The following is a 13,986-nucleotide window of genomic DNA, read 5'->3' as shown; positions in this document are numbered from 1 at the left end:
GTACGCATCTATGAGCTAAGACAAGGATTAAAAGGATTGACACATCGAGGATTGACACGTCGTGTCAGCATCAGAGGCTGATCGGATACCTTCAGAGAGCATGTCTTCTGCATGAAGTCGTGCAGAAAAAACACGTCATAGACGAAGTCCGAGTTAGCGCCACATCCGAAGGGCACGTCGAAAGATTCGTTCTCCTGGGCTCCCAAGAACTGACGGAATATGTAGTTGAGCTCGTTCAGGCACAATGTGGTTAACGTGAGCCTTCTGGTCCCGTTCAGCACCACGTCTCCTAACGGAAACAACAGAAAATAGAGGGTTGAATAGATGGAAGAATGAATACGAGCTACGCACGGGGAGAAGTGTCACAAGACTCACCGTGCTCTCGCAGAAACGTCGCAAGGCTACGTATCCTTTCGCACCTGTTCGAGTCTGGCGTCATCGTCACTTGTTGATTTAGCCCATACAACGTGCTAATATGAGAAGCTGCGTTTTAAGTTCTTGCCACGCTCGCGCACAAATACGCTGTTCAAGTGTTATGCGCGTTAACCGGACGAAGTGTACACGATAGCATGATTCGGTCCACGGCCTACGCCTCTCCGATACCGTGTCTGGGCCACGCAAACCACATTTTTACGGCTTCGGACGCCACTACAACCACGTAGCTTGGATACAGCAGCTGTCAAATCATATGTCGCAATTGAAATGCTAAAAAGACATCCCACCACAACACGAAAGCGTACGTAAGGCAATCAGCTGGTCGGACAAACATGGGCATGGAAAATAGTTCTCTAATCAAGCCAACTGTCAAACCTCCCGTGGACTGCGCAGTTTGAAAATTAACACAATTCTCAACACAAAATTTGTTCGCAAGTGGTTGTAGCGCCCTCTGTGATTTCTTTGTTGTTTTCTTTTAACGACTTGTTTAGGTTACTATAAATATTTGAAAACAAAACCAACGGGAATTTTTGCTTTAAGTGAGTTGAGCTTTGGAAATCAAGCAGAAGTTGTCAGAAGTTTTGAAACTGTTGAACGTTTTGAAAACCACGACCACACCAGGACTACCACGACCGTGTTGAAAACAAACTTGGCGGAAGCGCCCAACCCTCTTTAGAAATTGAATACTTCGCAGTATTGTTGTGAAATGCCTTAATCAATTTATCTGAGCTTAAAATTATAATACCATTTTAGAAAAAGCATCTTCAAACTTAAAATGAAAGTAACGGCCCAATTTCTTGCCGCAACCAAGCAACGCTGTGAGTTGCTTCTGAGCATGCGTTGCTTCTGAGGCGCTGATTGGCCGAGCCGTTGAGCGGCTGAGATCAAAAATGCAGCAAGCTCGCGTGCACTGGAAAGGAGGCATTGGCACTGGACAGCTAGTCAGCTAGTTGACTGAAAGAACGGCTGTAGAGGCGCGCGGTTTCCCGCGCAGTTCCAAGCTTTGAAATCAGCGTTTGTGCGTTCTACAGTTAGTACTGTTCTCCCGGACGGTCACGGCGTGCCTGTGTGGGTGTAAAAGACAGCTGCGCTAGTTGTGGACTACCAGTAATGAAGCCTGCGTAAGCTGCGTTTTGAGTCGTTACCCGAGCGAACGGTTCGCGACGCTGTTTTGACTGTTTAGCCTTGACGCATTTCAAATGTGTCCGCCCTTGGAAAACGACTAGTTGCTTCCTGTGCTCGAGTTGTGCTTTTGCTTTCATAACCGTGGACGTCGATGAAATGGTCGTCCTTTTGCTGTGGTGCTGTGGGGCGGGCTCATTTCCGTCTAGCCGGCTTCAGCATCGTGCTAAAACTGGTAGCAAACGTCAAAGCGTGTTTACATTGCTTCGCTAGTTTGAACTGTCACAACGCAGGGGATGTCTGGCGGATATGTTAAAGTGCGCTTACCAAACTATTGAGTTGTCGGTGTCTGAACTTGTTTTTAAACGCTGTGGATTTCGCATACCGTGCATTCAAAAGCAGTACTTCTCATAGCGATAACTCCGCCCTCTTTTTTTTTTTTTTTTTCTCTCGTCGCACGTAGCAGGGGGAAAACGCCGAAAAAGAAGGGCCCCTCCAGGCCGGCGTCCACCGAAGCGCAAGACCCGGTTGAAGTGTACTGCCGCATCCGACCTTTGCACAATCCCAACGATGTCCCTGTTGTGCGCCTCATTGACAACAAGATTGTCCAGCTTGAGCCCCAGGAAACCAATGGGCAGTCAAGAAATATCCAGAAGCAGGTGAGAAATAAGAGCCAGAGTTAGCAGCCGACGTTCAAGAGGGATGACTTGTATGGTTACCCCACATTATGACACACTGACACCAGTTACATAGTGGAGGGCAGTGCTGACAAAAAGAAACAAAGCTGACAAAAAAAAAACATAAAATGGCTAGCATGGCTGTAGGCTTGCTGCTTGGCTAACGATGGTTAGGCAAAGTAATCGAAAAAAAGACAGCTAGAGGTGTTTTGACATTTGGCATACCTGAACTGACCACTGGCATGACTTTTGTTGGTCCTGTGTGCGAAACTTTAAAAAATTTGCACAAGTTATGTCCTCGTGCCAATTTTTTGTTACCGAGGGTGCAGAGGAAGCATGCGAGTAGTGCTGCTGAAGTTGTGTCATCGTGATGCAAATGCAACATTTATTAGTGTTGGATGGCAACTTGTGAACATATGCTTAAAAGGAAGCTTTAGCTCGGGGCTGACTCCAATTTCTCCGTTCGAGTAAATGTAAAAATTGGGAAGGCTTTTCTGAGACAAATGCTAGACCATTTTGAAATTTGTTGCATTTGAGAAAGTTTAGCAACTCTAAGAAGCAGAATTTTGAAGTAGTATCGCAAGCTTTTTACAAAAATTGTAAAGCTAAAACAATGTTTACAAATCGTCAATTGCACCGAATGTAGACATCGCCGTTCTCTAAACCATATGCATTAGAGCATCCAAAGTGGACAAATTTGGCACGAAAGTTAAGTGCCTACATTAAAATGTTATCAACACGCCGTGGTGGCATAGTGGCTTCGGTGTTGCTTCGCTAAGCCCGAGGGTGTGGGATTAAACCTTGGCTGCGGCGGCCACATTTCTACAGGGGCTAAATGCAAAACTGCTTGTGTACTAAGCATTGGGTGCACATTAAAGAACACCACGTTGTCAAAATTAATCTGGGCCTGTATTCTGAAACTATCGACTTCGGCGACAATGTCGCAGTCAGTCGCGTGCTGATTGGCTGGTTGAGCAAAATTGGATGATGTCGTGCTCAACCTGTCAATCGGCTCATCAATTTTTTGCTAGAACAACCAATCAGCATGCGTCGTTGGCCAAGGCGATACTATCGCCGAAGTGGATCGTTTCAGAATATGGCCCCTGGAATCCCTGACTATGGCATGCATCTTACTCGTATCGTTATTTTGACACGCAAAACCAGCGCAGTTTTTTTAAGATGCTCTATTTACGAGGGTCTTGCAGAAGTCGTGCTCACAAATTGGCGATACATTTATGAGCAGTGTATAATACATAAATTTTGTTCACTTTAGATGTATTATTACGTGTAGTTTACGGAATTGTGATATCATTTGTTATCACGGAGTAAAGAGAGTGGCAAACTAGGTACTTGAATTTCTTGCAATTTTCAAGCATCTTTCTAAAATAACTTTTTTTAACTCTGCCTTTGAAATGCACCAAACCTCGCCGAAATTGGTACAGTGGTTTCCAAGAAAATTTCTCCGTTCCCATGTAATTGGATAGGAGCTTCCGAGCTAAATTTCTCTCTTAAACGTATGGAAAATTATGACAAAGCTGCAGTAAGAAGCTTGCCCCGTGCACTTAGTAAGAATGCATCTGAAAACTTGAAATTGGTGCTTAAAACAATGACAACATAATCGGACACACACTACTAAGACACAGCACAATTAAAACACCACCTGTCTGCATCTTCCAGTAAAACTTCTAACCATTAGAAACTGCTTTCACCTGTGTCCTTTGTTTTGTATTGCGATTGTTTTCTATGCTGAGTTCGAGTATGCATTAATTTGAACTTGCCCCGCACTCTACACTGCTGCCATTTGAAAACTGTAAAATGAGATGGATTTGCGTGCGGCTGGTTTAGCCCTCTGTCATGGCAAGAAATGTGGCGTTTAGCATGACCGTGCCAATATCGGTGCATATCTAAGGACCTGGCTTTTCACGTGTACCCTTTTTTCCACTAGTATGGTCAAACTTCAAGTGCGCTGTGTGGAGTTCGAACGTATACGATGACTCAGATTTTTAATTTTACAACTTTAAAGAAACACTAATAATAATTCGAGCAGAATTAGCAAATTACGCTTCTGCAATAAAAAAACAAGCAAGTGATCTTGTTATGAGAGGAAGCTGGATAAGTCAGAAAAGATGCAAGAATGAAAGATGGGTTTCTGCACCAGCTTGACGCGACGTGAATTTTGGGGGCGTCAGCTTGGGCCTAACTTTTTATTCGTGTAAATGAACTTTCTTGTTTTCTAAAAGAGCCAAGAGGTTGAACTTGGAAAGTTTTAACAACCTTTACAGTGCCACAATAGCTGAAATACAAAGATACATTGACATCCATGATGCTGCCCTGATGTACAGATGCTGGGGTTTGGGTTCGAAATTTAAGATATGCAACTTCTCCCTTTCTTTTCTCTTCTTACCATAAACTTATTTCCGTGACATTGGCAAAATTGAGTTTGGAAAGAAAACTGTCAGTCTAAACTATAGCGTTGTTCTGTAGTGTTGCTTTAAAAGCAGATTTTGCTCTTAGTGCTGTTTGATTCTCACTCGAATTTTGCACCAAGGTCACAACGCCACTTGGCAAAATGTTGCCCTCTTCGCTTCACTGGTTTTACAGAAAACATAACGAATATGCATCATTGCATGCGTGGTTTCTAATATTTCGTTTTCATTTTGGGGGTTTGTCTTTTACTTTTCTAACTGCTTCTCATTTAAATTTGTCCATTCTGTACATCTCTGCTGTAAGCAGGGACCCTCACCTTACATGTGACATCATTTTTCAGGCGTGTCAATCGAGAAGATTGTTAGTTCAAGTAAGCAGTCTGCCAAAAGTGTTGTAACATTTGTGGTAGAAATAATGCTCCAGTATGGGAATGTCTGAAATGAAACAAGTTGTTTTTACATGAGATGTTTACATAAATGTTTCTCTTCCTTTCAGTACCGGTACACATTCAAGTATGTGTTTGACACCGATGCATCGCAGCAAGAGTTATTTGAGCACGTTGGCCTGCCCTTGGTCAGCGATCTTCTGCATGGGAAGCCCGGTAAACTTTTTTTTGCACGCACTGTTTCATGTTGTGCAATGGTAGTTTATTCAGCTGACTTTTACTTAACCAGCCGAAAATTCAAGTTGAGCTAGTTGGATTGGATTCATGGTGTCTAACACAAATTGGTGCAAAGATGGACAGAGAGATAGGCACGGCGCATGTTGTGCTGCACTTATTTATGTATTCTTGGTTATTCTTGAATAACTGCATTGCCAGCCTTGCTCATACCCATCAATACCATGCACGTCCACTAGTGTCCCTTTGTTCTTTGTCATTTAATAGTGTCCGATTCATTTCATAGTCTAGTTCATTTCTGGGTTTGCAACCAGCTCTTCTGGGTGCTCAGTACTTTAGGAATACAGTTGGCAGGCCCTAATGTTGTTGCTGTGTTGAACCCAATTTGCCTTAACACAGCACCATGCAATACTTATGGTTTGTGTATGATGTTGCTGCATGGCCAAGAATGTGGTTGAAGTGTAAGCTTGCAAACTGTTGCTGGCTGCAAAGGCTCTCGCACGTCTGAGCAGGTGTTGTGTAAGCATATTGTGGACTTCATTCAATCTTGAAGCTTGCATTTGCATACCTGCCAGCTCTCCAAAATTCTGTCTGCTAAATGGTTTTGCTTGGTTCCTCAACCTTCCGTTGGAAGTCCGACGGTGAACGGCTGTAAGAGGGGTACTTTGTCCGAGCAAGATTATACAGACAAGCTCTTGAAGAAGTCGCTGATCTAAACACAAAGGTTGTTTGTCACTAGTAAAACCTCGTTGATACGATCCTGTTTCATATGATTTCCCGCCACCAACTTTTGCCACCCAGAATGCAGAACGTGACCGAATACAGCTACGCTTCTCTTTTATTGGTTAATATGTTCCCAGAAAAACGGAATCTTTCGGCGCTAACGCTCGGTACAAAGCCAAATGGCAATCGTATGGTATGTTTTCTGGTCGCTAGATCCCATGCAAACAAGAAAAGGCGTGATCGAGAATAGTCAATTGCACGTTGCATTCGCAGTTTCTGTTTTCGCTGCAAACTCTATCTTCATTTTTCTGTTTGACAATGTGCGTGGCATAGTGCCACTGGTGCTGTTCGAGGCATACTGCATGTTTTTAGTAGGCGATAACACGCGCTGTCCCTGCTGCAGGCAGCACAAAGTCGGCGTCGGGTTTTCCTCTGGCAGTATCGTATTCCTGCGTCACCTAGCAGCTCGACCGCTGTCTTGAAACACCATGCAATAGGAAAACAACAAAGCACGTCTCGGGGCCCACGTGCTCAATGCGCATCTCGACAGTTCTCGTAGAGTAACCACATCAAAACTTCCCACCAAAATGCCCTGACCGAAGATTCTGACCCAGGTCAAGTTCGAGGAGCATAAATGTAAGCTTGTAAGCAAAAACAATGTGCATCTCGTTACCGTTCGGGGCCCCACCGGCTCGGCATGCGTTGGCAGTCTCGTGTTGAACGATTCGCACGCTTCACATTACGTGGATGTCAACTAAAGTTGAGTATGCCAAATTTTTAGTGAATTCAGATTGTATGCTTTCCTGGTTAGTACACTTTTTCCTAATATGTATGAGCGTGGCTTTGTTATTTTGCTGTCCCACGTTTTTTGTGGCTTCGGTGCCGCACCTACAGTTAAATCGTCGCAATCTACAGTATAGACCACCTATAACGTAACCGCTTATAGTGCAGGACCGGATATAGTGCGGTCTTTTCAGACTCCCGTTAATTTTCCCATAGCACTCCACATATACACGTATCGCTTATAGTGCAGTTGCGGGAAACGAAATACCGGTTACAGTGCAGCTGCCTGAGAGTACGGAAGTCAACGGAGACGGCGAACGCTCCCCTAAAACGGCCAGCCCCAAGGAGTGCTCGAGGAAGAAAGAGACGAAGTGGAGGAGAAGAGCACGTGGTGTGAACGAACAGCCAGTGAGGCTGAAACCAGAATCTTGAGTGCGAGTCGTGAAATATCCCGGCACGCATAGCGAGCGAGGGCCACGAAACTGCCAACACCGGCCAACGCTCGCTTCACGATAACGGCAGTAAACGAAACTTCAGGGAGCGGGCAGCGCCGGCACGGCGAAGGGCGCACGCGGAGACCGTGGAATGTGAGGGAGGAGGGCGGCAGGGAAGCGGATTTCGCCTCGGCAACTCTGCCGCTTCAGTGGCTCCCCTCGCCCTCCCTCGTAGCTCCCTCACTTTCGAGTGTCACTATGCGCGCCCGCCGCCGTGCAGGCGCCACCGCTCCAGCCGGCCCGACGCCAGCTCCCCGAAGTTTCATTTTCTGCCGTTATAGGGAAGCGGGCATTTGCCGGCGTGGGCTGTTTCGTTGGCCGGCCTGGGACAGCGCCGCTGCTTCCCTCTGCGCTGTAGGCGCAGCATGCAAGGTCAACGTGTGACTAGAAAGTAAAGGAAGCATAAAGGAGAAAGAAGGGTTCACTGACATTTTCTACGCGTGGCTACGGTAGCGTGGCTGAGACGTCGGCGCGTACACACATTTCGGCGCAACGCAGAATCGGCGACCTTGCCATTTGAGAGAGGGTGAAATTTCCGCCGCATTTTTTTTTTTTTTTTTTTTTTTGTTCGCGCGCGACATTGAGGGGTCTCTTCTAAGCTTTTACTTTATGGCGGTGCCGGAGCAATGCCGGTCGGAGGCGCCGCCGCGTGATTTGGTTCGATTTAACGAGATTCGACTGGTAAATTGAATGCAAACGTTCTAGCCGCATTCCTCGACTGTCGCATACGCGTCGCAGCTCGGTGCACATGTCTTGCATATGTGCGGACCTTGAAAATTGTTGCTTTGGTTATAGTGCGGCACCGTTTATAGTGCGGATATTCGCGGCTCCGGCGACTTACGTTATAAGCGGTCTACACTGTATGTTAATGTCCCTGAAGATACATGTGCTCGTGGCAAGCTTTTAAGTCTTTGCACTCTTCCACTCCTCTTCTGCTTAATATTTTGGAGGGCTCATTGTTGTATCTGCAAGTAGAGGCCTACGCGCAACATAGTGCAGCTAGCTGAACTGAGCCGCGTCTATACATGTACCGGTGAGTGGAGCAAGAAGAGGCACCAAGTCAGTAGCAGTGTGCGAGCGGGCACACGGAAGAGCGCATGCATGCGTGTGGAGCAAGGAGGACCCGAGCCAATAGCGGCCAGCGAGCGGGCACATGGGGGCGTGTGCGCGCATCGGCGACACTGAGACCTTGGACAACCTCGCGTTTGCCATTGGCTCTGACTAGGCATATAAATGCTTTGCATTTTAAAGAACTCATTACTGTTCGCTGTAAGTGACTCGTGACCTAGAATTTGCTGCTCCTTGGCATGACCTCCGAGCAGCCGCGCACAACTCCCCATGGCACACTGTAAAATCTCGGTGAAGTGCTGATATTCATGTCATGTCCACTAACCACCAAGTGTGCGCATTGTATGCTTATGTGCTATTAAAGGCTGCTGATGAGAATTGCACTAATTACCAGCCGTGCAACTATGCCAAGATTGCTTCAATAATATGTGCTACTATTGCTAGTACTATTAATAGTATGTGCTACTAGATGACCAATCTAGCAAAACATGAATTTTGTTGCAGTTGGCATTCAAATACTTTGCTACATGTGGAAAGTGAGTTGCGGAAGGAAAAAGTAAAGCAGACATACAATGCTGTGGCGCTGCTGTATATTGACACGTGCACGTTATCTTTCACTGGCTAGCAAATGTTAAACGTTATCGCTCGGCACACGACGCGCCTGCATGTATCGGAAGTTTCTCAAACGTTATCGATGCTTTTGTCTGTAGTCACCAACGCCTATGTAATCTTATTGTATGAGCGACGCGAATTGTCTAGTACTTTCTGGAAGACACGCGGGCACCAGGGATTACTCTGGAACCTTCGATGACTCGTGTATAAAAGCCGACGCGTTTCTCCGCTGATCAGATTTCGCCGACTGTGTTCGCCGCTATCGTTGTGCTTCAAGTGCAACTTGCTTTTGTGGGCACAGGCTCTCCCAGTAAAAAGTCCGTTTCGTCATTCAGTTTTGCGACTGTTTTCTTCACCGTCACTACTACGTGGCAATGTCACTGACCATTCAATGACCATGGGTGGCATATGCCTTCGTCTGTTAGCACCTGCTGTCCTAGAACAGAGGTTTGCAGAATGATCGAGACTTGGAAGTGATGAAACGGTGTGCGAACAAGGAATGCCACACCCTGATTGAACATAAGTTCCCTTGCAAAATGATGGCTTTGGGTGTGGCTTTCCTTGTCTCCTCACTGCTGTCCTGTAATGTTTTAATTAAAAGTCTAGACCCATTCTGGTAGCTCAGGAACTGTAGAATTGCGTGGTTGAGCACGAGGTTGTGAATTCAATTCCTGTCACGGTAGCTGCATTTCAATGGGGGTGAAATGCAAAAACGCTCATGTACCACGCATTGGGTGCATGTTATAGAAACCCGAGGTGGTCATAATTGATCCGGAGTCTCCCCCACTATGGTGTGCCTCACAATCAGATTATGGCTTTGACACATAAAACCTCGGATGATGTACTCTATAAAGAACCTAGCTCGTCCTTGAAGTGACACGTTGTATTCTTCCAGGGCTTCTCTTCACCTATGGAATCACATCGTCCGGCAAGACCTACACCATGACGGGGCACCCGCACGACGGAGGCATCCTGCCACGATGCTTGGATGTGGTGTTCAATTCCATTGGGGAATACCAAGCTCGGAAATATGTACGTCTACCTTGCTGGTTGCAATGTTCGGTTTTGCAGCTGCTTTGTCTGTGCCCATCTTGCAATACATAGCTTCACACATTTCTACTATGCCAGTAGTAATCATGCAGGAATTTATTGTTATTTATTTATTCAAGATATACTGCCGTCTGAGGACCAAGCAGGTTGGCGTACAACAAGACACCTAGTGCAAAACAAAAATTCAGAGACGTGTGTGTTTATGCAGGGAAAGATCCTGGAGTTAGAAACTGTTGGGAGGACTTCCTACTAGTTGCCATTCAGTGTGTTTGTTTCAAAGTGCTGTAATGGGCATGAAGTTAGACATGGATATTGTTAGTAAACAAAGTGCAAAGCATCAACACAAATCCAAGACAAGGTATCTATTATTTAAGAGATAGAGTAGTAACAACAGAATTTAAAACTCGAACAATCCCTTACTGTTGTAAGAAGTCATTTGTCAAGCCAGCAGAAGGTGCACACAGGCTGGCCACGTAAGAAGTGTACAGGCCATTTTATGTATGACTAGATTTTAATGTGGTTGCACGATGGGTTTTGTAGCACTACAGGCTCCCTGAAGCTCTGGTGACAGCTGTCATGGTTACGGGCAGCGCGGTCAACGAAGGCAAAGAAACCACACAGGATGGGCACTAAATTTCAACTGCATTTTATTCACTGGAAACTCTTGTTGAACACCACGAATCAACACCAACTCTCCCAATTTTCTATTCTTTTGAACTGCAGTATGTAGCTTTGCAACAGATGCTGTCATCAGTACTTACTCGTGGAGCACAGTATGCAATACACTACTACTAAAATTGGTGCACTGCTGCGGACACACTGACAAGGAACTCTTAATTACTAAAGACTTTTGCTTGCCTGTCGTCTTTTTTTCTTTTTTCTTAAAGCATCTTCTCTAGCCAGTGCCCGTGTCAAAGCAGCAGATGACTTATTCTGCTTATGGATACGCCTTAAACATGCTCTGCGAATGGCTTTCGCCTGCAATGATAGCTGTGTGTTCTGCAGCAAATGTACCCTGGAATGTTATATGAAATACAAACATGGAAAAGGACACAACAGGAGTGTCGCAAGGCCTCTTCAAGCAGTTGCTGTGAAAGCAATCGCTGGTTAATGTTCTTGTAAACCTGCAGTCTCTGTTCATCGAAACTCTGTTCATCGAAAACAAGAGGATTCAAGGTTCCTCAGACCTTTCCACGGTTTGAAAGGTTGCTCATGGTATCGTTGCTGCTTGCAGATCCAGGATCCACAGATGCTGAATGTTAGCCCTACGAACAAGTGCGAGTAAAATTGTGTGGGAAGGAGTAAAGGCTCAAGCTACAGTATTCCGCGGCCGTGCAGTGCATTGAATTTCTGATTTGGGTGTGATTTGTCCTAGAAAATAATCAAAACCTAGAAGTATGGCAGTTGGGACACCTTGACGTTTGTGTCAATCTTTCAGGTTGGGAGTTACGTACGGTCATTACAGTGAACAACTGGTTTTTTGGACCTGTCTGATGATTCAAATGCCATTGTGGCTCTGCTATATGCCCCATAGAGCCAATACGGGCGGCTGAAATTTCAGACGCTAAAGCTATTCACCGTTCAATTTTTCGCACTTTTTGCCGCGACTGCGGGTCCGAAATTACATTAATCAAAGCCACCACCACCGCCATTTTCTTTATCTCGCAGCCTTAAAACCAGCACTCTCGCATGCCAATTTGCTACCAATCGTAGTAGTTTGTGCCGACGTCAGGTCTAGCTGCTTCGACATTCACTACCACACTTCCTGCTGTTCGGTCTTGTTTTTCATGTAAAGTATTCCTTATTGTTGGCGATGGCACCGCCTTAGTCATCCTCACTGATGGCTTCTAAGTGCAGAATGCACAGCAAGGGTATAAACTATTGCATGTTGCTGGTTCCCAAAAGTCGGCTTTGCTGCAATACAACATGCCCACTGTAGTGCAGCAAAGCATACCAAGAGTGGAAAGGGGCCAATGTCCCCACCTGCCATCTCCTGCGATTATACGAGCACCAAGCCACATAATGAGTGTACTCGTAGTCCTTTAGAGCTATTTTGGACGTGGTTTTAGTGATTTGAGCTATTGAGGGCAGTGAAAGGCATGCATTCAGTTCTTTGGACACTGTTGCGATCCTTAGGGAGTCCGAAAAATCGGACATTGACGGTGTGTGCAGTGAGTCTCGCGCCTAGGGAGAATGCTTTTCGTGGCTCCAACAGCAGTAATCGAGCCTTTTCATGACATACAGCAAGCAACTGACTGCTAGTGCCAGATGTTGTGAAAGGAACCACGTTGAGAAAACTGGCTTCCTTTGGTAAACCTTGTTTGTATAGCACCAAAGCAGCTCTCATCTTGTCTGCACTGCTTAGAACATAGGCTACCACTGAAAATTCAATGCAGCTGTGCCAGTCTTCTGCACAGACTAAGGTTGGGGTAGCGTTTACGCGCAGATACGTGCACCTCATGCGACGCACAGTCTCCAGACTGTGGGTTGTGCCATGTAAATGAGCCTATAGGTCATGTGCTTTGCGACTGCCCTAAGTACGTGGAAGAGCGTCAAAAGTTGAACAATGACCTTGCACGTCTCAGCAGCCCACCATTGTCGGAGGACGTTATTTTAGGCCCTTGGCCAGACGCTCAATCGAGTTTCAAGGCCATCCAGGCGTTACTGAACTTTTTAAAAAGTACGGGCCTGGACTGTGGGATTTGAGCATGCCAAATTGCTCGCCATATGTTTTACACCCTCCTTCTCTCGTCATCGTCACCCATCATGTGCCTTTCTTCCCTCTTTCATTTTATTTCATTTTATTACCTTAAAGACCCCGTTTGGGGTATTACATAAGTGGTGGTTAATATGTTTACACAAGAAAATGCAGGTGTTATGGTGAAATACAAGTTTGAATAGTTTCCAAGAATTCTGAATGACATGTGATGGGCAGCGGCATTGAAGGGTTGGTCATTCCAGTCTCTGGCAGCCTGAGGAAAAAATGAAGTCTGAAATGTGACAGTTTGCGAGGACGAGCCACTTGCAGTCGATGGCTGGTGCGCTGTGACATGCGTGAGGATGATGGCGTGATGTAAGGTGGGCGGCTTAGCGAGCTGTAAAAGAATTTGTGATAGAGAGAGAGCGTGGCGATACGACGACGAAAAGCAAGAGATGTCAAACTAGATTGTGTCTTTAAGCGTGAAATGCTGATGGTATATGAATATGAAGAATGGATGAATCTAGTCGCACGATTCTGAACTGATTCGAGTGCATTGATGATATATGTTTGGTGAGGGTTCCAGATAACAGCGGCATATTCCAGTTGTGGTCTGACAAATGATTTGTATGCGAGTAGTTTGACGTGCTGCGGAGCTTGACGAAGGTGACGTTTCATGAACCCCAATGTCGTGTTAGCTGACGAAATTACGTTAGTCGCATACGAATTCCAGGAAAGGTTGTGGGACAGGGTTATACCTAAGTATTTATACGCTAGAACTGATTCCACTGGGACGTTTGCGATTGTGTAAGTAGAAAGATAGGGATTACGACGGCGGGAAATTGACGTAAGTTTGCATTTGTTAGGGTTGAATGACATTTGCCAGTGGTTGCACCAATTTTACACGTTATTAAGGTCATTCTGCAGAGATGTTTGTTGAGAGATGTTAGTCACAGTTCGATAAATCACACAGTCGTCAGCGAACATACGAATAGAACAAGATACATGCAGCGGAAGATCGTTAATGTATATTAGGAAAAGAAGCGGTCCCAAGACTGAACCTTGAGGGACGCCTGAAGTGTCAGGGAGGGTTTTGGAGGAGTAGTTATTAACAAGGACGAACTGGGAACGATTTGTTAGGAATTGTTTTATCCACTGTACTACGTGAGGATCTAAGTTCAATCGGGATATTTTATTAGTAAGCGGTTATGAGGCACTGTGTCAAGAGCTTTAGAGTAGTCCAGAAAGATCACATCGGTTTGAACGTTGTTATCAAGG

The 13,986-nt window shown here is 45.6% G+C and overlaps 2 protein-coding genes across 4 annotated transcripts in view; one reads left to right on the top strand and one right to left on the bottom strand.

The window, feature by feature from the left end:
* LOC119455438 (serine/threonine-protein kinase 11-interacting protein) overlaps positions 1–816 on the bottom strand; it is a 94,458-nt gene extending 93,642 nt beyond the window's left edge. The window contains exons 1-2 of one of the 2 annotated variants that reach the window (XR_007467472.1): positions 376–816; positions 90–289 (exon numbers count right to left, since the gene is read on the bottom strand). Coding sequence is in view for 1 of the 2 variants with exons in the window: in XM_037716840.2 (XP_037572768.1) it covers positions 90–289; positions 376–439 (264 nt within the window). In the remaining variant the exon portion in view is untranslated. The remainder of the gene's footprint in view (positions 1–89; positions 290–375) is intronic. The other variant, XM_037716840.2, reaches the window with a different exon arrangement.
* A 527-nt stretch (positions 817–1,343) lies between these two features.
* LOC119455435 (kinesin-like protein KIF23) overlaps positions 1,344–13,986 on the top strand; it is a 70,172-nt gene continuing 57,529 nt past the window's right edge. For both annotated transcript variants that reach the window (XR_005192942.2, XM_037716838.2), the window contains exons 1-4: positions 1,344–1,556; positions 2,021–2,216; positions 5,157–5,262; positions 9,856–9,992. Coding sequence is in view for 1 of the 2 variants with exons in the window: in XM_037716838.2 (XP_037572766.1) it covers positions 1,546–1,556; positions 2,021–2,216; positions 5,157–5,262; positions 9,856–9,992 (450 nt within the window). In the remaining variant the exon portion in view is untranslated. The remainder of the gene's footprint in view (positions 1,557–2,020; positions 2,217–5,156; positions 5,263–9,855; positions 9,993–13,986) is intronic.

The sequence above is a fragment of the Dermacentor silvarum genome, chromosome 6 (assembly GCF_013339745.2).
Source record: "Dermacentor silvarum isolate Dsil-2018 chromosome 6, BIME_Dsil_1.4, whole genome shotgun sequence".
Lineage (NCBI taxonomy): Eukaryota > Metazoa > Arthropoda > Arachnida > Ixodida > Ixodidae > Dermacentor > Dermacentor silvarum.
Note: the sequence above shows the minus strand (reverse complement) of the source record. Positions and strands in the feature narration are given on the sequence as shown.